Source organism: Fukomys damarensis, unplaced genomic scaffold (genome assembly GCF_012274545.1).
Source record: "Fukomys damarensis isolate Sample0158 unplaced genomic scaffold, DMR_v1.0_HiC HiC_scaffold_1, whole genome shotgun sequence".
Classification (NCBI taxonomy): domain Eukaryota; kingdom Metazoa; phylum Chordata; class Mammalia; order Rodentia; family Bathyergidae; genus Fukomys; species Fukomys damarensis.
The window spans coordinates 71,776,522-71,801,137 of NW_022900913.1; the positions used below are offsets into that span (position 1 = coordinate 71,776,522).

Genomic DNA, 24,616 nt, shown 5'->3' on the forward strand with positions numbered 1-24,616 from the left:
AGTCAGCTGCACTGACAGTCCCTGTAGTACCCCTTCAGTCCAGCACCTCGCTTGGCTCCTGGTCCACATGGCTGATTTAAAAGAGAGGAATATGCCTCACTCTGGAAAGAGGAACCAAGCCTGGAGCCTGCAAATATCTTACCCAGTTTCCAGGAAGCTACAGACTGAAGGGTCTGTGGGCTGGCGACACCCACACCCTGGGCCCTGTGCAGACTCAGACACAAGTAACTATCTAGGGACAGATGAGTCATCAAAGGAGGGCACTTGCTGCTTCCTGTATCAGAAGCGATCTGACCAGAGAATGGTGCAGGAAGGCTGCCAGGAACAACAGCTAAGAATGTCCTGGGGCAGCTCCTGAACCCTCCGTAGGGTATTCCAGCTCTGCAGTGCCACCTGCCCTGAGAACTCTCCTGGGAGCTCAGGCAACCCATCCTCGCCAAGCACATGCTGTAGAGACTTGAGGTGTCCCCTGGCCTGCTCTGTGGGTGGTCACCTTGAGGCTGGCAGTACCCTTAGGGGATACTGTGTCCTCAGGTTACCTGAGCAGGGCCAGTGGGTGGGTCACCTTCTGGTCTGCCTGCCAGGGCAGCTGTCTCCTCTCCATGTAGCTGTCTGTCCCTTGTCATGGTGTGATGCTCAGGGGAATACTCTACTGACCTAAAACTTGGCTTCTGAAAATGTCTCTTTCTCTGTGAAGGTCAGGAGTAGGTTTGTTCTAGGGTGGTTTCTTTAGAAATGGCCTGCCAACTAAAGTATTCCAAGTCCTTCTTGCCTTAAAGAATTGGATGAAACAAGCCAATAATAGTGCCAAAAGTTTATTTGAAAAGTGTGGAGTAAACAGGTATGGGAGAAACCAGCTCTCCAGAGTGAATTTGGGCTGAACAAAGAGAAAAAGAGGGTAAAAGTAAAAAATAAATATACATGCAGTGTTCAGATGCTGCATGAGCTACTGTGCAATCTCATGCACTATAGTGGCTTTCCGTAATGGCCTCATTTTTAATGCCATCCACATCTCATGGAAGCTTGTGAGAAGTTCTACATTTAGGTTCCTCACATTACCCTGGGTCTTGTGATTGACAGGTCCCACCTATTTCCCCAGACAGCTTTGCCACACCCTACCTCCTATATTAGTTCTTGCCTCTTCTCCAGACAATGAGAAGACATTTGGCTACTTGGTGGTCCCCATGGGAGAGAGCTCAGTTCCAGTCAACAGGGATAGTCCCTCTTTGTCGTGTGAGAACACTGTCCCCCAGCAGGCCAGTGGCCAGGCCCAGGACTTTGGCAGCTGAATGACTGGCCAGCTTTTACAGAGAAAGAGAGCTTGACACTTTGTGCACAGAGGGGCTGGGCCAGAGGTTTCCCCAGGGACAAAAGGTGTGTCCTTGGAGAGATCAGCCAGGAAAGGGATGATGTCAACCCCAGGAGAAGAGGCCACAGCAATTTCTCAGACAAACATGGCGATAAGATATGGGCTCCAGGCTGAGCTAAGGGAAGGGAGGGCCCTGGGGAAAGTGCGCATCAGCAGAACTAACCAGGGAGCCACAGCCTGGGAGATGAGGGCCATGCCCAAGAAGAGGCATGGAGGACAGTAGCTGGGAGAATATCACTCATTCATCTCTTGGTCCTCAGCTTTGTTAGGAGAGGTACTGCCCTTATCCCCTTTACCCTCAGGAAATGGGGGCTCAGAGGAGCTCCTGAGGTCTGTCTCTGTGGCCAGTAAAGAGCAGACACAGGGATCTAGCCTGTGTCTTGGCTCTTGATGGTCCAAGTTCTCATCCATGTGCTCCATTTTGTCATGGTTATGGCAAAAACAAACAAGTCAAGAGCAGGCAGCACTTCTGGACTCAGAGTAGCTGAGAACCCTCTCCCTAACAAAATAATGACTTGGGGAATTTTTGTTATGTTTTAGATCTGAATGGCCCCCAAAGCCTTACGCACTCAAGACGCTGGGCTTGTAGAAGTTGGTTGGATTGTGGGGACCTACAGCTGGCTTGGGGATAGGAGGTGGTGCTTGACAAGAGAAGAAAAAGATGTTGGGGTGCAGCTTGGAAGGATTTATTACCCTTCCTGGTTCCTCCCTTCTCTCGCTGCTTCCTAACTACCATGGAGTGAGCAGCTGCACTCCTGAGGCCCTTCCACCATGCCATTTTGCCTCAGAGCTGACCATGAAAGGATTGAAACTTTAATTAATTAATTAATTAATTTTTCTTTTGAGATAGGGTCTCACTATGTAGTTGAGACTGACCTGGAACTCACTATGTAGCCTAGGCTGGTCTCAAATTCATAGCGATCCTCTTGCCTCAGCCTCCAGAGTGCTGGGATTACAGGTGTGCGCCACCATGCCTGGCAGGATTGAAACTTTTAAAACATGAGCCACAATAAATCTCTCCTTTAAATTGTGGGTGTCAGATATTCTGTCCCAGTGCCAAAGAAAATGACCAAGACATTTACACATGTCAGTCATTTCAATCTCTGGAGCTTGTTCTAAGGGCACATGGCAAGTGGAGGAGCTCTCACTGAAGAGCAGTTACTAAATCTCAGCCACCGTAACAGTGACAGTTCTCAAGACTGCCCACAGCCTACCCTGTTGGCAGCAAAGCCCCTCCCCACAACCTCCTGGCCTGGCTTGCAACTTGTCATCATTTTTCCTCTGTGCTTATTGCTCCAGAATTGAAGTGTTATGAGCACCTATCCATCACCCCATGATCTCCATACTTGGACTCCCCCACACCCTACTGTGGACAAAGCTGTTCTCCAGGCTGAATAGTCCTCATCCTTCTTGGTTTCCCTCTCCTGGGCAAGGGTCTGGGTAACAGAGAGGGTACAGCACCTGCTTCCCTAGAGGACACCTTTGCTTTGCAAGAAGGTTCATTGCTGTGGTTGACACTGAGATGTCCTGAGGCCTCCTGTGTTTATAGGTGGACCTTAGAAGGTGACTGGGCTTGTAGCTATTAGGAGGTGGGGCCTGGTTGGAAGACATGGGTCACTGGACAAGTTTATCGCTCTCCCTGTGCCCTGCCCTGGAGCCAACCACCACAGACTGAAAATGTGAGCCAAAAATAAATGCCTTTGTCAAGTTGTGGTTTTTAAGTATTGAGTCCCAGTGATGAGAAAGTGTTTAAAGTGAGTCCTATCTGCACACAGAGCCAATCACACAGAGTCTGGGCTCTCTGACACAGGGGCCTTAAGCACAGCCTCAGACCAAACTCTGGGCAAGAGCAACTCCTAGAAATTTAAAAATAAAATCCCACACACTCCTGGCACTGGGCAAATAGCATTAAATGTTATGCCTCTCAGTTGTGGTCAGAGAAAGGACATCCAAGCTATGAGTCCCTGGCTGAATGTAGGGACAAGTGTGGACACCTTGATCTGTGATAGAAGAGCCCAAGCTAAGTATCTAATAGGTCTCAATTCCAAGGGCAATGAAAACTTCTGACCAATAAATGGCAGACCCAGGGGAAATCTCTAGACAACTATGCTAAAAGATGAAACAAGGAAAAAGGCGGAATATTCTGGAAAAATAAGTTGATTTCACAGAATTCATCAAACTATATCAGTAAACACACAAATGAAGAACCAGTATCCAGAGTCACCACATATTTATCCCAAATATCCAGGTCTGTTGTTAAGAACAAATTTTTGAGATATGAAAAGAAACAAATCATGACATTCAGTGGAAAAACAGCCAAGAAACCCAGCTTCTGAGGGGGCCCAGGTGTAGGTCAACAACTCCAGGTGACTGTTGTGAATGTGTCCACACAACTAAAGGAATTAAAGCATGAGAACAACTTACTAATAGAGAATAACAATAAAGAGACAGATGTTACTAAAAAAAGGATCATATTACATGTTATTGCATGGTTCCATTTATAGCAAATGCCCAGAAAAGGCATTATTTATAAAAAATAGATATCAGTGGCCGCATAGGGCAGGAGACAAACAGTGAGGAACAGTTAATAGGTACTGCCATGGGTTTCTTTTTCTGGAGATGAAAATCTGAATTTTAATGATAATGATTGTGGTGAACTTAGATTATAAATATATTAAAAATCATTTAACTATATCCTTTAAACAGGTGGATTTTATGATATATTTGAATTGTATTTCAATAAAGACGCTTAAGAAAATTTAAACCAACCAACCAAACAATAAACACAAAAATAAGGTCAGGCTAAGAGGACTCCAGGGCCTGGATCCTCAGGATTTGGGTTCCCCGTGGCTCTGTATCACTGGGCTGGCAACAGGACCCTCCCCAGGATGATGCCCTGGATGTAGTGCCCTCCCTGTGACCAGGATCTGTAGATTTATAGCCCTTGCCCAGCCCTAACACCCCAGGTCCAGGTTCTCCTGTGTAAACAGCAGCAACTGAAAAAGGCCAGGAACATGTGTTAGTGGCAGATGGGGCTATGCCAGTGGCAGATAAGTGGCCCAGCCCAGTATGCTTTGTCCTGCCAGCCACTCTGTCCCACTCCACAAAGCCTCAGCTCTGGTTTGTGCTGAGAGAGGACTATAGTCACTGTAGGGTCACTGTTTCTCTGCAGGGCTGAGGTAATTTCCACAACTGCTGTGCGGAGACCAGGGGATGAGGCTTGGATGTGAGTGCTTAGACAAGGGCCCGGTGGAGCTGGGTGTGCTCCCCTGTTCATGAAGAGAGGTTATTTCTCATCTGGCCCAGTGACCCAGTGAGGATCCTGGTCTGTTTATGATTTTTTTCTTTTTTGAGAGAAGACTGAGAGCTTCACTTTGCTAACCTAGCTGCCATCACCATTGCTATCTAATGCTGCACCCAGAGCAGACTCCCATTAACCGGTGACAGTTCCCATGAAACCTAGATGTCACCTGGAGCTGCCAATGCAAGCCTCCCTCTGACATGTTTATGACACATCTCTGAGCTCACACCTTCAGATTTGTTCTTAGTCACCCAGAGATGGGGCTGCCATGTCACTCAAGGGCCTACCACTCCTGTGTCACAGGGGTGTGGTGATGGTGTTCAGATGCGAGGGATCCATGTGTGATGGGCGAGACCCCGCCTGCCTGACCCATTTCCTATACCATCTGTTCTCCCGACTGCAACTGCACACCATCAGACCCTGCTGTCCTCCCACCAAGGGCTGCTGGGGATGCATCCATCAGCCCCTGGCCCTTGGATGTGAGAGGAAGGTGGGTGACTGCAGGGGGACCCAAGTGATGGACACTGTCAGCTTCCATGGGGCCTCATTTTTATATCTTTACAAGAAAGGCAACACGTAGGGGCACTGAAAAGCCTATGGCACAGACAGGGCCTGAAGAGAGCCTGCAGACTTCGAAGCCGGTGATCCGAGGCTCGCCAAGCCCTTCCCACAGCCACTTCTGGCTGCCCGAGAGGAGCAGGCTGCTTTTCCTGCAGGGGCCTCAAGGACAAATGCATCTCTCAGAAGTGGACACTGCAAGTCCTTTACTAAGAAATATCTGGTTCTGACTCCTTTCTTCCTTCAGCTTCGCTTCCCCTCCCCAGCCCAAAGCACAGACCTGGCCCACCCACCACCATCCTGTCCTCTTCTTCCCTCTCTGCCTTCTTCCCTCTCACTGAGAACAGCCCTGTGTATACACCTGTCCACCTCTTGGCACCCACATGGAAAGGCTACTTCTGCTGTGGCTGCCTGGGCTCCACCCCAGGTCCTGCAGGCACACAGCAGCCCTGCAGGCCATGACGGACTCTCATCCACTTGGGCTCTTGGGAGGTCCAGAGCTGGGAAGACTTTAGCCGTGCTTCTTGAGTGAGCAATGTCCAGGGTGGCAGTGGCCCCTGGTGGCTCTGTGATTCAAAATGAGGCTCCTGGCAGCTGCTCTGGCCCTGGAGTCTGTAGCTTCTGTCCCCACTGAAACCATCTTGGTTGGGACCCATGGCTGCCTTCTACACCTACACCTGCCTTTGACCCCCACATCTGTTCTGGAGGCCACTTTGTCCCTTTCAGCTTTCAGAGCTGGGGTCACAGCAGAGGCTCCAGGTTGGGAGCAGGGGTAGCCTGGTGGAGTCTGTCAGGACAACATCCCCTGTCTCATTGGAGCAGACACAGTGACCCTGCAGCCAGTGTGGACACAGCAAGGATTTTCCCATCCATGGTGGAGAAGGAGGACCCTGTGCTAACTGGTGACTTCCTGGCCACCACACCCCCAATGGCCCCAATGGCTCCAAGGTCTGGCCACCACGGGGTGTCTGGTCACCCTGGAAGACCTGACCATGAAGACTCCGTCCTCTGTGCATGACAGGAAGCACTGGCCATGGACTGTGAGTTTCCCTCACCGTGCTGCTCAGTACAGGTTGGGAGCCTCGAGTGAGGACAGCAGGCGCGGGGCCTGGGAGACTGGGATGATGGGTGCAGTGTCGGAGGTGGTCTCTGGCTCACTGTCCCCATCATCCAGGGCCTCGGCGAGGGATGGGATGATCCTGACTGCGTCGTCCTGGAAGTGCACCTGCTTCTTCTTGGCCAGGCCATCTGCAGCCTGCAGCGGCAGCTCGGTCATGGTGTCAGGGTGCAGCAGGCTGCCAGTTCCCCGGGTTCCCCACAGGAGGCTCTTCATGTGGGTGAAGAGGGAGCCAGACGTCCCCGTGAGGGCCCCATGGAAGGTGTAGGTCTTCTCCATGTCCCCGGAGCCTGTGGTACTCACAGCACTGCCCGAGGGGTCTGTGTACTGCTCAGGGGCAGCTGGCCCAGAAGCCCTGGCCTTGGTCTTCTTGCGCTTGCTCAGCAGGAAGTAGGCAAGGCCGGTGACAATGAGCATGGAGCCTGGTGACACCAGGGGCAGGGTGAGACATCATAGAGCCCGAGCTCCCCCAAGGAGTCAGGCTCTCCCACAACCTCCCAACTGTCAGGTATAAGCAGGCCCAGGCTGAGTAGGCCCCCTTCCTGCCCTTCCTGCTTTCCTACCTGGGATGGTCACATGCCACACCAGCACAGGGTGGAGGAAGCAGGCCACTGACAGCAGCATGTAGGCCAGGAACTTCTGGAAGCAGCCCAGCCAGAGGGCCTTCTCCCTGGCAGAGTGGGCCAGGGACCCCTGCTGGCACCTGGGAGGGAGGCAGGGTTAGCAAGGCCTGGAGAGCCTGGTAGGCACACTGTGGCCAGATTGCTGCAGTGGCCTGTCTGAACACCTCATCGGCTGGCGTCACAGATGCCTAGGGTCCTCCCTGTGGTCCCGCAGTGGGGCTAGCCAAACCCCTCCAGAAAGGCTGCCTGCTCTGTCTTTGTGGCCAAGGGCAGAGGAAAGTGAATGGGAGGCACAGGGTCCCATGGGAAGTCTGAAGCAGAGGGGAGGTGTGTGCATGAGGGCTGCCTGGCCCTCAGGGCCTGGTTGGTGAGTTGTGCCTTGCTCACTTGGATGCAGGAAAGGGGTTCCTTCCTCACAGGCATACAAGACCATGGATGGGTTTGGTGGCCAGCAGCTCCAGGCCCAGGCTGGCTTTGGGGAAGTGGTGTGGGCCAGGATCATCCAGTCCTGTGCTTTGGCTCCCTGCTACCCCCTGCTGGCAGAGTGTGTGTGTGTGTGTGTGTGTGTGTGTGTGTGTGTGTGTGTGTTCAGTTACAAAGCTGTCAAATGCTCTTTCACACCACACCCATGGTTCTTCCCCCAGATTCTATCAGTGGGTGCAGCCAGAAGGGCACTGGGGTTACTGCTGCGCTCAGAACATGGCTCTGGGCAGTAGGTGGAGCAGCAGGGCTTAAGGCCTGGCTTTCTTGATGGCCACATGGGACCTGGAGGTCTGGGTCCAGCTTCTGACTGTTTCTTCCCCCCTGGGAATTGGCAGGGTGGCAGTGGGGCCTCCTGGCAGAGTCTCATAGCCCCCGACCTGTCCTGGTACTTGCACCCAGCCCTGCTCCCCTGCTGCCCTTCCTTGGGTCCTCACCCAGGGATGGCTGGACACTGGGCCCCTGGTCTGTTCCTGGGCTGTTCCGGGACTGGGGTGTGGCTGGCCCTGGACAGATCTGACTTTTGGTTCCTTGGCTGAGAGTAGGGAAAGGGAGGAGCTCAGCCCCTTCTCATCCATGCTAGCCACAGAGGCAGAAGATCTGGGGTCTGGGTGGACTTTGGTGGGGCCACATCTGGGGACACTTACTTAAAGCAGATGGCCAGCAGCTGCACCACAAAGTAGGCCCCTTCACACATGGCCACGGCAGTACCTATAAACCTGTGTGGGGACAGGTGATTGTGACCCCTGCATGTCCCTTGACTTCTGGCAGAACTTCCACCACCCAAACCACATCCCTCGTGCTGCCTGGTGCCACGGCCTGCTAGGAGGTAGTGTCACCAGCAGCAGCATCTCTGCTATAGTCACCTGGCAGGAAGGTGTAGACCCATGGACCCTGAACTCCTTTGTCTCTCCCACATCCAGTCACTGGGAGAATAGGCTGTGTCCTTCAAACCTCCAGAGCCACCCCAGCCTCTCTAGCCCCATGGCATTGTCTGAACCCAGCCGGCCTGGCCTTCCCCATCCCAGGCCTGTCTCTGCTCCTCCATGGTCACACCTGGATGCTGGCCCCTTCTGACACTGAGTCTATTCTTACACCTCCCTATCCAGAGTGCCCATGTTCAGGGACCCTTTAGTCAGACCTCCTGCATGCATGCTAAATCACAGATTCAAGCACCTCTTCCCTGGACCTTATGTACCAGTACCTTGGAGAATGTTGCTCAATGATTTGGAGAGACTTGCTGGCCCACAGAACCAAATCTCTCATCATCCTTCCAAGTTGTTTACTGACTCCCATATTTCCTGAGTGCACAGGGAGCTATCAGGTGCCTCAGGACCTTGGCATCCTTCTCAAAAGGCCTCTTCTTCCTCCCTCATCTGTCTGGTGATGTCTTGCTTCTCTGTGCTAAAGCACATGGCCATCTGTGAACTACAGGGAGTGCCCTGGCTATGCCCACTCCTTTGGGTAAGTGCTCCATGAATGTGCCATGGGATGAATGGATAAGTGAGTGGGCGAGATGCTCGTTGCAGGGGGGACAGCTCTGGGACAGGGTCCCCTTAAGGCCACGGGTGTTGCCTGGTTCCAATCAGTTGTGTGACATGGGTAAAAGGCTTGAACTTTCTGTGACTCGCTTTCCTCTCTATCAGCTGAGGTAATCACAGTGCTTCAACCCTGTAAGTTGTGAGTTGATGTTTATAAGGTTCCTGGGACTGTGCTGGCATGTGATAACCACTATGTAAATGTCAGTTACTCCTGCTCCCCACCCCTCTCTCACTGAGGAGAGTTTAATATCTACCTTCTCCCCTCTCTGTGCTGCCCCCAGTGTCTGTCCAACTCGTAAACTTTAGTTTTAAAATGATGATAACTAACATTTCTGGTGTGATTGTTATGTGCCAAGCACAATAAAAGCTTTACAAACATCAACTCCCTTGGTCCTAGCAACCTAACCACCTCTAGTTTACCTTCAGATGAGGATACTGAGACGCAGAAAGCTCCAGCCTGCTGCTATGGCCACGAGGTTGGTCAGGAGCAGGAGCAAGACTTGAACCCAGTGCTCAGGCACCAGAGGCAAGTGACTAAGAAGCACACTAAGGCCTGGGCTTTGCAAAGCAGTTGCAGAGTGTGATTCTGCCTCCTGGGGTGGAGGGGAAGTTGAGGCTGCAGAACCAAGAGGCTCCTGCAGATTTCCTGTCTGGTGTTGGCAGGGTGTTGCCCATGGGGTTGGAGTGAAGGGCATGGAGGTTCAGGCTCAGGAGCAGGGGCCTTTGTCTCCTTGAGATGCATGGAGCAGGCAGGGAGAGGCAGGGCCAGGAGGGTGACATCTGCATTAATACCAGGGTCCACAGAGCCTGGTGCAGAGGCCAGGACAGAAGGTATGGATGGCAGTAAAGCAAGAAAAGCCACCTCACGCAGAGGGGACTTCAGTCTGAAGCTGGGGACTTGGGGTGGGGAGTCAGCCTGGGCACTCCACAGTGGGCTGACACCCACGTCCCATGGCTTGGCAGTGGGTGGTATGGATATTCAAGGCTATAACTAAGTGGTGTGAAATATGCTGCGAACTGAGGTGGAGGGGGCCATTGAGGTCTTCAGAGAGACTCATGTGTGGAGGTGCTGTGTGGATGGGGTGAAGAGCGTGGCCCAAGGGCAGAAGAGGTGCTGCAGTGGGTGAGGCTGCTCAGGCCTTGGCAGCTACTATGATGCAGGAGCCACATGGGGTGGGGGTGGGTGAAAGGCACAGACTAGGACCTGGCAGGCCACTGCAGCTCTCAGCTTGGAGCCCATGGGCATCTGTGGGTTGGAAGGAGTAGCTTCCTCTACCACCAGGAGGAGGTGGCCAGGAGGACTTTGGGAGGGGCACCCCAGGTCAGATATCAGGCATCGCTACACTGTGGTCTCCTTCCTGTCAGAGTAGCTTGCGGCAGAGGAGAAAGCACAGGGGGCTGCAGAACCTGGACCTACTTACTACTCAGAGCCTGCTGATGTGGGCTGGTTCCTGCTCCCTCTGAATTTCCTCCTCTGCACAACCAAGCCGGTGTGCCTCCCATGGACTGGGGGCCATCAGAGTTTAATAAGGTGATGTAAATAAGACATTGAGCTACACTTGGCATGCTGGGGAGCCCAAATGTACAGCCTATGACCCCATTCCCCACCTTCCAGATAGGAGCTCTGTAGATGTTTGCTAAATAAAGAGATGATTAAAGGGATGCTTAGGTGGGTGGATGGATGGATGGATGGATGAGTGGATGGGTGGTTGGATGGGTGAGTGAATGAGTGGTTGATTGATGGATAGATGGATGGATGAGTGGATGGATGGATGAGAGTGGGTGGATGGATGAGTGGTAGAATGGATGGATGGATGAGTGAGTGAATGAGTGAGTGAGTGAATGGATGAATAGATAGATGGGTGGATGTGTCAGTAGATGAGTGAGTGGATAGAGGGATCGTTGGTTGATTTAAGGGATGGTCGTCTAAACCAGGAGCCTCCTGCACTTCCCCCACTCTGGGAGGGAGTCAGTAGCTCTGGGTCAGTGCAGGTCGACAGGTGTGGGGCGAGTGGGCAGCCCTGTAGCGGGAAGCACTGGGTGTACATACTCACAGCAGATAGAAGGCCAGGCTTTTGAACTGCCCCTGGAGGAGGGTCTCGGTGCCCACGCCAATCAACACTGAGGAGCAGAGGAGAGGTAGAGTTGCTGGGTGCCCATACTGTGTTACTGCCCTGAGGATGCCCTTGGACACGGGGAGCTGTCTCCCAGGGCTGAGGTTGGTCATTTCTTCTCCATGGTACTAGAATCTGGGGCTGGGAAGGATGGGAGAGCCCCAGGGGCCATCCCCTCCTATTTTCTCAGAGCATCTTGATGGTGCGAACACCCCAGAGGCTCCCTGTTCTTCATATGCAATTGTTGCCCTGCACCTGTTGTCCTTTCAAGACCCCACTGTCTTGTTCTCTTTGGTGGGCTTCAGTGTGTGGTCAAGCCAGACTTGGCCCCTCACTGTGCTGGCTGCTAGCACAGCCTCTCTGTCTCTCATGGACCAGTCAGCTGCATTCACCCACTCATGGTGCTGGGCCTGGTGCTGACCAGTGCCAGGGCTCGGGAGCCCTAACTCCTGCTCTGGCCACTCTTCACAGGCCAGCATAGCTCTGACTTGTCCAGCTGGGGTTCAGGAGGCTGCAGGAATAGCAGATGGGCTCCTGCACAGCCAGCTCTGCCTCTTGTGACACAGTTGTGTTTCTCTCTGGTGACACTGCTGTACATGTGTCCAGCCTGCCTCGTACCGAAGGATCCAGTGTTCTCCTCTTCCATGCTGCTTCCCTGTGTCCTGGGCCTTCCTTTCTGCTCACAGGGACACCTTGTGAGCTCCCCTTCCTTGGCCCTTCATCTGCTGAGGTGCCACCTCTGCATATCAGAGAGGAGCTGCCCACTCCCCATAGTCATTTCTGGGGGATCACTGGGAGAGGGGAGCCAAGCTCCTTGATGCAGGCAGGGATGGGATGGTGGTGCTGCCTGAATGTTGGATGGAAGGTTCACATCCCTTCCTGTGCCACAGGACAGAGTGTGCTCTCCACCCCATCTCCTGCCTGGCTGCTGGTGCTAGGCAAGGCTATGACAGTGTCCACCAGGGTGTCACACTTGCTGATGAGCACCTCAGAGGTCACACGCATGCACACACAAATCACCCACCTGCTCCCAGCCTTCCCATGTCACAACAGGGCACAGTAAGGCTCACCACCTTCAACACATTACCTGTACTGGGAGCAGACGATACAGAGCAGGATACAGGGCCCCAGGCCTACTACCCACCAGGATGAACGAGTAAGTGATTGTGCAAATGAACATGCATGTATAAGAATATGTCGCATGAGCAGGTGTGTGTGTGTGTGTGTGTGTGTGTGTGCTATGCAGTCACAGACACTCATCCAGCAGTCACTATGCATCCTGCCCTGTTGCAGAGCCTACCATTTACCAACTCAACTGATCGTCCCAACAGTCACCCCCATTTTACAGCAGAGGAACTGAGGCATAGACTGTCAGCAAACTGGCCAACCAGTCAAGGAGGTCCAAGTCAGATGCTGCATTTCAACCTCACATTTTCAGTTAATAGCTGAGTTGCTCTGTCTTAGGATTGAGTTTTCCCATTGTACCTGAGGAACAGAAAGGCTGAGAATTTGGTGAGCACTGCACAGGTATGTGGCCAAGCCACTTGTTAATTTTTGGTATGAAGGGCTCACCCTACCTGCAGAAGGAGGACTCCCCACGAAGGGATGGGGCCTGGGCCTCAGGAAGAGTGTCTGACTCAGGGTTGGGCTTGTGCCTTCCATGGGTGGGCAGGGTTCCCTCCATAGCCACAGTCTGGCAGAGCTGTGTGGGCTGGGACAGGTGACTGTCAGGTGACAGGAAGGGTCTTGGAGCCCAGCCCTTCTCCTGTTGTGCAGCATTGGTGCCTGGAAGCTGTTCCAGTGGGCAGGCATGGGAGCCAGAGGTGTCTGGGTCTGGTAGCTCCCTGGCTGTGCCACTTTCCACCTGGTCCCACCACACACCAGACCTGCAGAGGCCTCCAGGTGCCTCTCATTCAATCTGCATTTCTCCTGGGCATGAACAGGCAGCCCTTGTACTTATGAAAAGCTCAGCAGGACCCCAGAGTATAGCACCTGCCCAGGTTCACAGGGGCACAGGACAGGGAGAACCCCCATTCTGGAAGTGAGTGATGGTGGTAGCAGTGGTCAGGGAAGGACAGGGATGTAGATGGTATTGCTGGGGTCTTGTGAGCCCCTTAGGGAGCTCCAAGTTGGTCTAGACAGTAGATGCCTGCATCTGTGAAAGAGTATGCAGTTTGCATCACCCTTAATGCCTTCCTGACCCTGGCATCCATGACCGTTCTCATTGTCAGAGTCCAAAGCTGGGGGCTGCTGGGGCTGCAACCCCAGAGAATCTGATGTCCTCTCTGTGCTAGGGGTGGGGAAAGCACAGGCCTGCATAGGAAGTGTCCGTCTGAACCTGGGCAGACAGTCCAGATCAACAATCTGAGAGAGGCCAAGGATGGGAGCATCCCCAGTGCTTGGGGATGGACCACATCCTTTGCACCAGGGCAAAGTTGTTTCTCACTCCCAAAATCTGTGCTCAGTAGTGTGACTTGCTTTGGATCTTGGGGTGCTATCAGATGTGACACAAACACAGACATTCAATGGCTCCAGAGACACTGTCTTGAGCGCACACCCAGGTTAGTCTGCAGGAGCTCAAGGGGCTCACAGAGCAGGGCCACCCTTTCACCCCAGCACAAGTCTGGATAGGCTGTCTGACCCCCAGGCAGGGACGCACATCTGCCTATTGCAGCAGCACTCTCTGGCCTGTTCCCCTGATGTGAGAATAGCAAAGCTATGGCCTGCAAAGTGTGGAGTTCTGGCAGTGTTTACAGAGCATATCCCCTTTAGGATGGCTTTGTCGTGGCGCACTCACCCTGCACACACCACACTATGCAAAGAGCATCTTGACAAGCACTAACATTTGTCCACACCCATACAGCTACAATCAGGAGAATGAGCCTTCCTTCAAATTTTCTGCTCTATCACTGTAGCCCTACCATCCCAGCCTTCTGTGTTGCTGGAGATAAGTGTGTATTTTCCACCAGCCTAAATCAATGGAGTCAACAGTATGTACACTACTCATCTTTGGGCTATCTTCTTGCTCCAGCACAATTATTTCCAGATTCATGCATATTTCAGCATGTGTGTGAAGGTCACATCTCTCTTGCTGAGTGGTATCCCCAGGAGGAGAGGCATCAGTTTTCTTCCAACGCACCTACATATAGGCACATGGGTTGCCACTCTAAATGTGGCTGCGATGGCCACTTATGGTGCTCTCTGCAGGGTCAATTGCTTCCTTTGCTCTTGGGTAAATGCCTTTCTGTGGACTGGCTGGATCCTGTGACAGGTGTATATTTACCTTGGGAGAAACTGTCCAATCTTTTCCAAAGTGATCACGCCACTGTGCATTCCCACAAATAGAGTGAGTTTCATGCCCTCATCTACAGGGCAGCACTTGGCATGGGGGGGCAGCCTGTTCATTCCAGCCCCTCTAATAGATATTCAGTGGCACCTCATGATGGTCTGAGTTTGCATTTCCCTAAATGGCTAATGATGGGAACATCTTTCCATGTTCTTATCTGCCATCTTCGTTGGCTTCACATTTCACTGCCCTAGCATATTTTGAAGAGAAAAGCCTAAAATTTTGATGGTATCCAATGTATCCATTCTTTTATGGATTGAACTTTGTGTCTGATGAAATCCCCACAAAACCCATCACTCGAGCTGCATCCTATTGACTTTAGTAGTTTCAGGTTTTACATGTAGGTCTATGATCCATTTTGAACCCTTTTTGGTATATGGTAGAAAGTACACACAGAAGTTCACTGGTAAGTGAATATTCAATGTTCCACCATCATTGGTGGTCAAAAGTTACATTTATCACACTGAACTGCCTCTGTACTTTTGTCAAAACTTGGTTATTTGAACACATCTAAGGTTATTTCTGGGCTCTTTTCTGTCTCACAGATATACTTGTCTTTCTTTGCATTAATACTGCACTATCTTGGTTTCTTTGCTTTAAAATAAGACTTAAAAGCAGGTCAATATTAATTCTCTGACTGTGCTTTGCTTTTATAGTTATTTTGACTATACTAGGCCTTTTACATTTCCGTGTGAATTTTAGAAACAGCAGTCAACTTTCTCAATGTCAAACCTCCTGAGACTTTTATTGATTCTACATTAAAGTTTTTAACAATATTAAGTCTTCTGATCCATGGACAAAATATATTTTCTGCATTTATTTAGGGTTTAAGTCTTCTTTGCTTCATAAGTTTTTAGCAATGCCTTTTGTTTTCTGGTAGACAGGTTTTTAAAGATATCTCTTGTCCAATTCATCTCTAAGTGTTTCATATTTTTGTATTGTATTTAAATATTTTCATTTTCTAATCTTTGCTGGTGTGTGGAGATACAACTGAATGTTGTACAAACATTCCTCATTTAATGACCCACCTGTTTAATGACTGTTTACACTTGTGACTGAGGCACTCTGTTCAGACTTACTGTTCACTGCTTAGACTTATGACCCGTCTTATTTTTGTACTGTTCTTACATCTTGTTTGTTGAGTGTTAATATATTTTTTGTGTAGTACACCTTATTTGTTATGCAGTATTGTAATTTTTTTATTGTACTGTACAGTACAGTACTACAGGTTTATGTTCTGTTATACATTATAGTACTGCATGTGAGAGTTATGCAAATAAAAGCAAAGTCACCAAGGTAGAGTTTCCTTTGACCATTTCTTTGTTCTGAATATTGTAATGTACATACTGTATACAATGCTTCATTAGCAATCAATTCATTTGATGACAGTCATGGGAATGGAACTCGGTTGTTAAATAAGGAATGTCTGCATATTGATCTTGCCTCTGGTAACCTTGCTAAACCTTTTATTAGTTCTTGTGGCTCTGGGAGTAGATTCCATCAGATTTATCTACAGATGGTCATGTAATCTGTGAATAGAGTTTCTCTTTTTCCTTGCCTGGCTGTATGCATTTTGTTTCTTTCATTGCATGGACACACTGGCTAAAAGACCCAGTGTAGTGCTGGTGGGGTGTGGTGCCAGTGAACAGCCTTGTTTTTTCACCAGTCTTGGGAGAAAGGCATTTGGTCCTCTGAAGTAACTGAATGCTTTTTGTACATTCTGATGGTTGAGATCTAAAATGTTCCCCAAAGCCTCAAGTGCTCACAGGTACGGCTTTTGAAAGTTGATTAGATTAAGGGTACTGTAACAGACTTGCTGTTAGGAGGCCAAGTCTGGTCCTAAGAGGTGGGCCATGTGGGTGTGGCCTGGAAGGGCCTGTCACCCTTCCCTGCTCCTCTCTGCACTCTGCTTCCTGTTCATCGAGAAGTGAGCAGTTTCTCCTCCACCAGGACCCTTCACCAGGCCCTTCCACCCTGCTGTTTCTTCCTGGGGGCTGTGGAGCATGGTCTGAAGCATGAGCCAAAATGAACTCTTCCTCCTTTAAGTTGTGAATGTTGGGTATTTGTCCCAGAGGTGAGAAAAGTGTCTAAGACATAGATTCCCTTTTTAGGCTGAGGAAGTTTCCTTCTGTTGCTGGCTTCCTGATGTTTTTATCATGAAAAAATATTGGATCTGGGCAAAAGCTTCCTTTGTACCACTAAGGTGATAACAGCCTTTCTTGTTTAGTTTGTTAATATTGTGGCTTAATCCTTTTGGCTGCTAACAAATTACCACAGTCTGAATGATTTACACGGTAGACATTTAGTTCTCATCATCTTGGAGGCTGAAAGGTCCAGGATTCAGTGCCAGCTGCTGTGTCTCCTGAGGTCCACTTGCTCACAGAGCACTGGGTTCTCACTGTGACTCTGGAGAACCCTTGAAAACCTCTCTTACAGGGACTTCAAAATATGAATTTTGGGGGCCTCTTGCAACCTGGCTCCTGTTCCTTCCTAGCCTCTGACCTGTAGTGCCTGGCTCCCTCCCTCCAGTCTCATGTATCCTGTGCATTTCCTGTGCCCTGTTTGCACCTCTGGGATTGATGTGAGTGGAGCGGGGACTGTGGGCCATTGGCAGCTGCCCCACTCTGTGGTTGGGCCCTACAGTTGTCCCCACCCATGGATAGGAAGTTGAAGCTTACAGAATTCGGGTGGCACATGAAGGGTCACACACTGAGTGAGGAGGACACACTCATAGCACGGTGGCTGGGCTGTTTGGTCCCCAGGTTGGCTCCCTGGTCACTGGGTACAGCCCCCTGAAGCTAAAGTCCTGCCAAATATCCATGACACAGAGAGACCAGCAGGTGCTTGCCTGCTCAGTGAGTCGCAAGTGAACTCCAGATTCATGTTTTGAACATGAGAAGGAAGGAAAGGAATGCTGCTCTCAGCGGGAGGGAGATTCCGTTTACTCATCCAGTCCCTTCGATCAGGAAAGACAAACAACCAACCACTGTCACCAGAAGATCGGAAACACAGCATGGGTGGCACGGTCACAACAGGAGATGGATCCCTGGCAGGCAGGTGGTGTTTAGGAGGTGGTCAGTGGCTCTATGCGTGTGTGTGTGTGTGTGTGTGTGTGTGTGTGTGTATGAATTACTGTTCAGGGTCACTTAGCAAGCAACTGTTTCCTGGAAGGCTTTGAACATGGCCAAGGTCAGGCCACACATTTGCTGTGCCCTTTAGCAAATGAGGGCCCAGGCTGTGGGTGCTGCCCACATTTATATTAATAAGCACTGCGCATGTGGCTGTGGAGAATGCAGCTGCCTTGGTCTTTTGGAGAGTCGGGTTCATGGGTCAAATCCTGGAACAAAACAACCCCTAAGAGGTCCCATTTGAGCCTGAGCACTGGACTGACTGGAGGGGCTGCTGCAAATGTCCTTCTACCAGAGCTCTTTCCTGATAGTCCCCGTGTCACTGCCATGAGGCGAGTTAGTCTGGAGTCCTCACACCTGAACTGTGTCTGGATGCGGGAACCTCTACCAAGCCCCAAACATCAAGAGCCTCACTCTCCACACATGTAGAGTGGGCTTATGTTCCACATGGCAGGCATCTATGTGTCGTGGCCAGACAGTGACTCTGAAGCTGTCTGCAGTCAGTGTAGGACCGTTCCTTCCGCTCCCTGTCTTGAGACCTTGAGCCTTGTGTGCCACCTTCCAAGCCTCAGTTTCCCTCTGGACAGTAGGAGTGAGGGTGCACAGGATGATGCTTTAAGGAAGAGACAGAGCTTGTATTTAAAGCCACAGCACAGAGCGTGGCCCTCAGGAAAGATGCAGGTCCACACTGCTGTTATCAGCCACCAGAGCAGGTGGGAAGAATGAAACAAAGCCCCCAAAACTGGACAAGTTAGTATAGGTCTGCAAATTCCAGCGCTCTGAGAGGCCCAGGCAGGAGGATTGCCAAGTTCAAGCTGAGCTTGGGCAACTTAGGGGCTCAGTCAGAGTCTGGATCAAAATTTAAAAATTAAAAAAAAAAAAAAAAGGCTAGGAATGTAGCTCAGTGAAGGTTCCAGTACCAAAGAAGGGGAAATAAAGCCCCAGGGTTTGGCAGGGAGAAGCCTGAGCATGGGGCACCCATCCTGCTGGACGGGCCTTGTCCATGTGACAGAGGAGGAGGGCCTGGGCCACCACACCCAGCAGTTAAACCTGTGTCCCAGGTCCCCGTCCTGTCAGTCTGCATCCAGACCAGTCCCAGGCAGAACTGCCTGGGCTGAGTACATGTTGTCTTGGTGTCTGTATCCTCAATCAGGTGTGCTTGGGCTCCGTGGGAGTGACAGGCAGTGGTACCTGCAGCGGGAAGGCATTCCGAATGCCACTCCTCAGGGTGGTGGCTTCTTGGGTGGCATTGGGCCACATCTCAGAAACAGGGGCACCCAGAGGTCACACACGTGCACACAAGGACATGCACCCAACACCTGCCCAGGCCAGGGAGGGACACACAGACCCAGTGTGGGTAGGCAGGGTGGGTCAGTGACAAATGACCCGTAAGCCTGGTAGCTACTCTAAGCCATACAATTTCCCAACTTTACAGCCTGGGCTGGGCATAATCTGCCTCATACCTGCTCATACTTGTTTGGCACTGGCGCTGCTCCATCTGTGCCCCAGAGGCACATGAGGTATGGATGGGCTGGACCTCAGCATGGGCGACAATGCCCATGGGTCATAGTCCACCCTAAGGAGTGTCATCCTGAGAGGTTGGGGAGAGGGACTCCCCAGTGAGTGGCACTCACTGTCTGGGGACAGCCAGGATCCTGTGTGCAGGGGCCAGCAGAGGCTGGCACTCAGGGGCCCTGGGTGACGAGTCTTCTGAGCCCCTGGTACACACCCTCCACCTGCAGGGGTCTGGGCCACCTCGGGTTCACTCCCCCGACTTTCTCCCAAGTACCGGCTCTGTTTGAAGTCTCCTTTCCTCCTTAGCAGCAGTGCCCTGACAATGAAGCCTGAACCTTTCAACAGAGGATTTCAGTGAAAAAGAGGCTTAAGGGAGAAGGAATTTGCAAATCTTATACACTGGAAACAGGCCAGGGGTCCAGTAGGCAGAAGGGAACTTGAGAGCAGTGAGGGCACCAACGCCTTTCTTCTTCCCCGCACTCCCAGCACTCTAGAGCCCGTGAGGTTCTCTGAAAGCCTGGCCATTAGAAGGCGATGAAGACAGGGCCTATTTTTAGCCTGGATCTGGTCTTGAAGCTGGCTGGGAGGTTCCTCTCCACATTACCAGCAGCCAGCGCAGAGGTAAAACTGTGGTTAGGAAGAGCAGTGCGGTGCTGTGGGAGGCTGCAGACCCTTACCCTGTATGAGATAAATCTCCTCTTGGCTTGTCTTTTCCAATCTATTAGAAGGACAGAGGCCCACATTTCACAGCTTCCTGAAAGGGGCCTAGCCTGGCTCTGTGGACGGGGTTCCTGGTAGCTGGTAGGGGCATCATGTACCTATCTGGAGCCCAGGGCCTGGTCACTGGTAGACACTAGTGACAATGGCAGAGCAGGACTCTAACCTTGATGTGGACACAGGCCCAGTTAGCACCCTGTGCCCAGGCTGGCCTGCGGGTCCTTGGTGGCTACCCGCTGTATAGGTGACATGGTAGCTCTGCAAGTAGGTGGGCTGGTCCTCCACCAGCTTCTTCCCTCAGGGTCTCTGCAGGCCCACTTTCCTACCCTAGGATGTGGGCAGGACTATGGAAAGCCCAGGGGCCAAGACCTGCAGCCAGACCTTGGGTAAGGTCACAACTCCTGCTGGAACTCAGCAGCCCCACCTTGTGCCTGGAGAGTGGGGAGAAACCCTCTCTATGGTTCCCCCTGTGACTCTTGACCCAGGTGCCCTGGGATTGGCCCAGATCCTCCCAGCTCTGAGCCAGTCCCCAAGGCCTCACCCTCAGTTCTTAACTGTGCACAGCATTGCATCCTTGAAACACCTGCTTACAGTCTACCCTACTGATCAGAAAGTGCATCAGGGGAGGGGGCAGTGGCTCCTCCAAGGTCTAATATCCAGCAGAGGTCAGTGCCGTGGCTGGGACTGGGGCTGCTGGCATCTGAATTGGAGACTTCCCTGAGGAAGCTTCTGTCTGAAGGCTGGGATAGCCATGTGTCTCCTTCTGGTCCTGAGTGACAGAAACTGCAAGCTTTGCTTCCTTGTGTCCCCAGCACACATTCTGTCCCTAGGGACCAGCAAAGGGGGCTCTGCCCTAGGGGAAGGCTTTTCTGTGAAAACTGTCTGCAGCCCAGTCCCTCTTCACTCCAGAAGCCCATGGGCACTCTGTGGTCAAGTCCCACTGGACACTGGACCTCTGAGGTGTTCTGGTTAGCTCTGGGGTATGCCCAGCCTGTGCCCCCAGGGCAGAGCTGCTCTGGAGCAAGCACAGTTTACTTAGCCCTCTTCACAGCTACACAAACAGGCATGATGCTCATGTCTGCCCTTTGCACCTTCACCCCAAGCCCCACCCCACCTCCCTACCCTCCAGGAGTTGGGGCCCAGAGCAGGCCCCTCTGCAGCTGAGGGTGCTGAGGGTCCCGTAGCTGTGCTGAGGGTGGGCTATGGCCAGACTCAGGACAGCTCCACACTGCTCCTTTGAGCAACAGAGCTTCCAAGGGGATGGGAAGGAATTAGAGAACAGAGAGCAGGTGCTGGCCTGTTGTCTGGGTGGGGTCTTACCTGATGCAGTGGTGATGCCCAGGATCCGGCAGGTGTACTCTAGCCCAGTCCAGAACATCCAGAGCTTCATGGTGGAGGTGCAGTGAGTCCAGAGGGCAGGCAGCACAGGCTACAGTCCAGGGATGCTTGGGAAGACCATATGTGCAGGCAGACAGGAGCTGAGGCTGCTGGTGGGTCCCAGAGAGGGGATCTGCCTTCCCAGCCAGTCCTGGCCACCACAGCCTAGGAGGTGTGAGCCTGGCTGGTCAGGTGCACAGCTTAATCATTACCTTGGAAGAATGCTCCAGCCTGGCCCGGAGCTGCTGGCCCAGCAACAGCGAGATCAGGCCGATTAGGGCTGGGCTGCAGGAGCCTGGAGCTGGCAATTAACCATTTCTGGCTGGGAGGAGGAAGTGGCGCAGAGAGGAGCAGGGCCCTTCCTTACCAGGCAGTGTTACTCAGAAAGTCACACCTGGGCCACCCACCTGCTGGCCCCAGGGGCCCAGAGGTGACCACCAGTGCCCATCTAGTTATGTGTGGGTAGGAGAGGGATGAGTCTGTAAATCACTCACAGAAACAGCTCCTGCAGGAGGCCCAGCTCCGAAGCTTTTCTAGCCTGGTGGAGCCAGACTCTGAGAGATAGGGCTCTGTCCAGAACACACAGAGACCGTCCTGTCCTTCATCCCCAACAGGTAGCAGCAACACAGGAGGGGAAATCCCACCATTCCTCCCAAAGGGAGTTGCTATGTCAATCACTGACAGGGTGACCTTGGGGAACCAAAGGTATAGGGAGCACTGGTAACTGCAGATAATGAAAGGAGGTGCTGCTTGGTGAGGAGTCTTGTTGTAGAGCATCCGCAGGGCTGCACTGGGGCCCTCTGAAATTGGCCCCCTCTAAAATCCTTGGTTTCTACCTGCCTAACGGATGCAGTGTATGGAATAGCAGCGAGCTTTAGTCCTCCTAAAGCTTTAGTCCGGCCATGTGCCCCACAAAATCTGTTCTCTGTGCATGTGGGCTCAACAAGGCAAGGAGCAAGCTCACTGCCTTGGTGGTAACAGAGCAGGCATCATCCTGGTTGAGGATACTGTACATTCAGTGAGAAGGCGCTTTCCTTTGCAGTTGTTGTAGTGCGATGAATTCGGTTGATTCCCACCTTTCAGTGTTGGTCCCCCTTAAACGAGTTCAAGAACCTCTGTGCTCTGTGGTCTTCAGGGTTAACATTAGAAATGCTTGTTTCCAGCTTAGCATGTGTGAGGCCCTAGGTTGGATCCCCAGCACCACACTCACACATCACGCAGGCACAACATATACCATACACACACAGACACTACATCCCACACCACACACAAGCCATTACTGCCCCCTCTCATACACACACACTGTACAGTCTGTCTGGGTGAGGTCAGGGTGCAGGTACACTGACTTCCAACACGGAAAAGGGGATTCAGGATGCATCAGTGGGAGATATAAAGAGGTTCATTGGGCAGAATTTAAAATCCACAGTAGAGAAACATAGAGGGGCCTCAGGAAGGGATCTGGCTGGGATATTCATAGGGTGGAGATCTATGGAGCTGTGACCCCATGGAGAGATCTGGTTGCAGGTGCAAGATGGTGGTCCTTCCTCAGGGATGGGCGACAGCCACCACAGCTGATGGACACAGCCTGTCCACAGGAAAGCCCAGGTCTCTAGTGGACAGGTGGTCTACTCAAGGGGAAGAAGGCCCATTGCAAGGAAAGGGAGTGGCCCAGGTGTGCTGTGTCTTTAAGGAATTTTTGCCTACATCTGTGTCCCAGACTTTCACTTTCATTAAAAACACAATTTTAAAATTATAATTTTCCTTGTCCCTTTCTACCTACCTTATTTCTCCTACCTTGCCTTGGTTTGACATAGACCTTTTATGGATTCTTAGCTTCGTGGACTATTTATTCATAGGCCTTTGGTCTACTGCCAGATTATTTACTGACTCTCACCTTTGCAGCAAGCTGTGACACATCCTGATACCCTGCATCCCGCTGTTCTGCCACCCCCGTGGCACACACTGAATTGAAGAGAGGAAGCTGCAGGGATTGGGGGCAGCACCTGGGGCTCCATTCTCTTTTTCATGATTCCTTTTCTCTGAGTGGCTGGACACTCTGGCCATCCACAGTGGTCACTTGCTGCTTTGGTCACCAGTCACTGGTTTTGTGTGACATGGGACCCCTTGGACTTTTCTTAGTGGGGTATGTTTACCACACTGGTCTGCTTCATCCTCTGGCACTGTTTAGGGATGAGTATCTGACCCTGTGTGGCCTGACCGCCCAGGAGGGCATGTGCTCAGGGACCCCAGGGGAAGTGCCCCTCTGTCTTCACAAGGGGCTGGAGGACAGGATACGTCCTTCTCCTCGGACACTCCTCTGGGGGTAGCTATTCCACAGTGAGTAGGGTCCAGAACCAGGAGGTAGTGGCCTGTGAGAGGACAACCGCAGGACAGGCTGACCTACCCACTCCTTGTGGTCAGTGTGGATGTGGCTTCTGAGTATAGCAGAAAGCATCTGTCCAGCAGGCAGCATGGTCTGTGTCTCTCAGCCTTTCCTCAAGGGAGAGGCTTTTCCCCCTGCACTGGCTCAGGGAAGACTGAGAACTTCTAAGAAACCTGGGCCTGCCCACAAGGAGGGCTGAGGACACAGCTATAGGCTACATGAAGCCTCAAGGTAGCAGGCTCTGTAGCACAGGGGTGGCCAGAGATGTCTTGGTAAACAAATTTCTAGACCTCTCAGCACTCAGGCGAGAGACTTCCCAGAACCAGGGGCACAGATCCTAAAACAGAAACTGGATGAGAAGGTACTGAGGCCTCGGTATCTGTCCCGAATGGTACCGGAGTAAGGCTGGGGTGGTCAGGGGGCCAAGGACAGAGCCACAGAAGGGAAGCAGGGACCCGCCCAGGGCACAAAAAAGTACTCTGAGCCCCGAAGTCAGTTGGAGGGACAGCTGATAATGAACCAGAGTGCTCTGGGACCATGGTTCGGTGTGGCCATTGCACAGGAAGGAGCAATTTCAGTTTCATCTTTGGAGTCTGGGGACAGGGATCATCGGCAGGCTCTGAGTGGAGGCAGGGGAATCAATTCCATCCCTCAGTAACCCAGGAGAGTGTGTGCTGGTGGGGGAGGTGATTAACTCCCCCGGGCCCTGTGCATGCCTGGAGGGGGACCCTGCAGATTGTCCCCAAGCACCAAATGGAACTTTTGCACCCACAGTCTGTGATTCTTGACACCTGTGGTCTGGGAACAGTGCTCCCAGAAGACAGCTACTCCAGGCCAGGGGCACCAAGATGGACGTGGGTTCCTGTCTTGCCTGGCTCCTCTCTGCCCCTTCCCAGAGTCCTGGATACCTGGCCAAGCTGAGCAGCAGCTCGGCATGGGGAAGCAGGGTGTGTCATGGCTGCAGAGGTCACCCCTGTGGTTAGTAGCTGTGAGGCCCGGGGAATCCTTTCCCTCTCTGTCCCGCTTTCCTTAGCTGTGAAATGGGTC

At 52.1% G+C, this 24,616-nt stretch overlaps 1 protein-coding gene across 2 annotated transcripts; it reads right to left on the reverse strand.

Moving 5' to 3' along the window:
• Positions 1-3,582: 3,582 nt before the first annotated feature.
• On the reverse strand, positions 3,583-21,442 carry Tmem72 (transmembrane protein 72). 2 transcript variants are annotated; one of them, XM_010622475.2, is made up of 5 exons: positions 21,130-21,442; positions 11,044-11,110; positions 8,096-8,167; positions 6,909-7,048; positions 3,583-6,767 (listed from the first exon to the last, which is right to left on the reverse strand). In XM_010622475.2, the coding sequence occupies exons 1-5, from the start codon at positions 21,197-21,199 to the stop codon at positions 6,292-6,294; spliced, it is 825 nt and encodes a 274-aa protein (XP_010620777.1). In that variant the 5' UTR covers positions 21,200-21,442; the 3' UTR covers positions 3,583-6,291. The 2 variants fall into 2 exon arrangements, with proteins under 2 accessions (XP_010620777.1, XP_019062825.1); XM_019207280.2 differs by lacking the exon at positions 11,044-11,110 and having other exon boundaries at positions 21,130-21,204.
• Positions 21,443-24,616: the final 3,174 nt, after the last annotated feature.

What these genes read in the sequence shown, in the direction of transcription:
- Tmem72 (XM_010622475.2), bottom strand. Translation starts at nt 21,199, where the DNA reads ATGAAGCTCTGGATGTTCTGGACTGGGCTAGAGTACACCTGCCGGATC. An exon ending in GGGCATCACCACTGCATCAG is followed by an intron (nt 11,111 to 21,129) that starts GTAAGACCCCAC and finishes TCTGCTCCTCAG; the next exon opens with TGTTGATTGGCGTGGGCACC. An exon ending in CTGCTGGCCATCTGCTTTAA is followed by an intron (nt 7,049 to 8,095) that starts GTAAGTGTCCCC and finishes CCTCCCTCCCAG; the next exon opens with GTGCCAGCAGGGGTCCCTGG.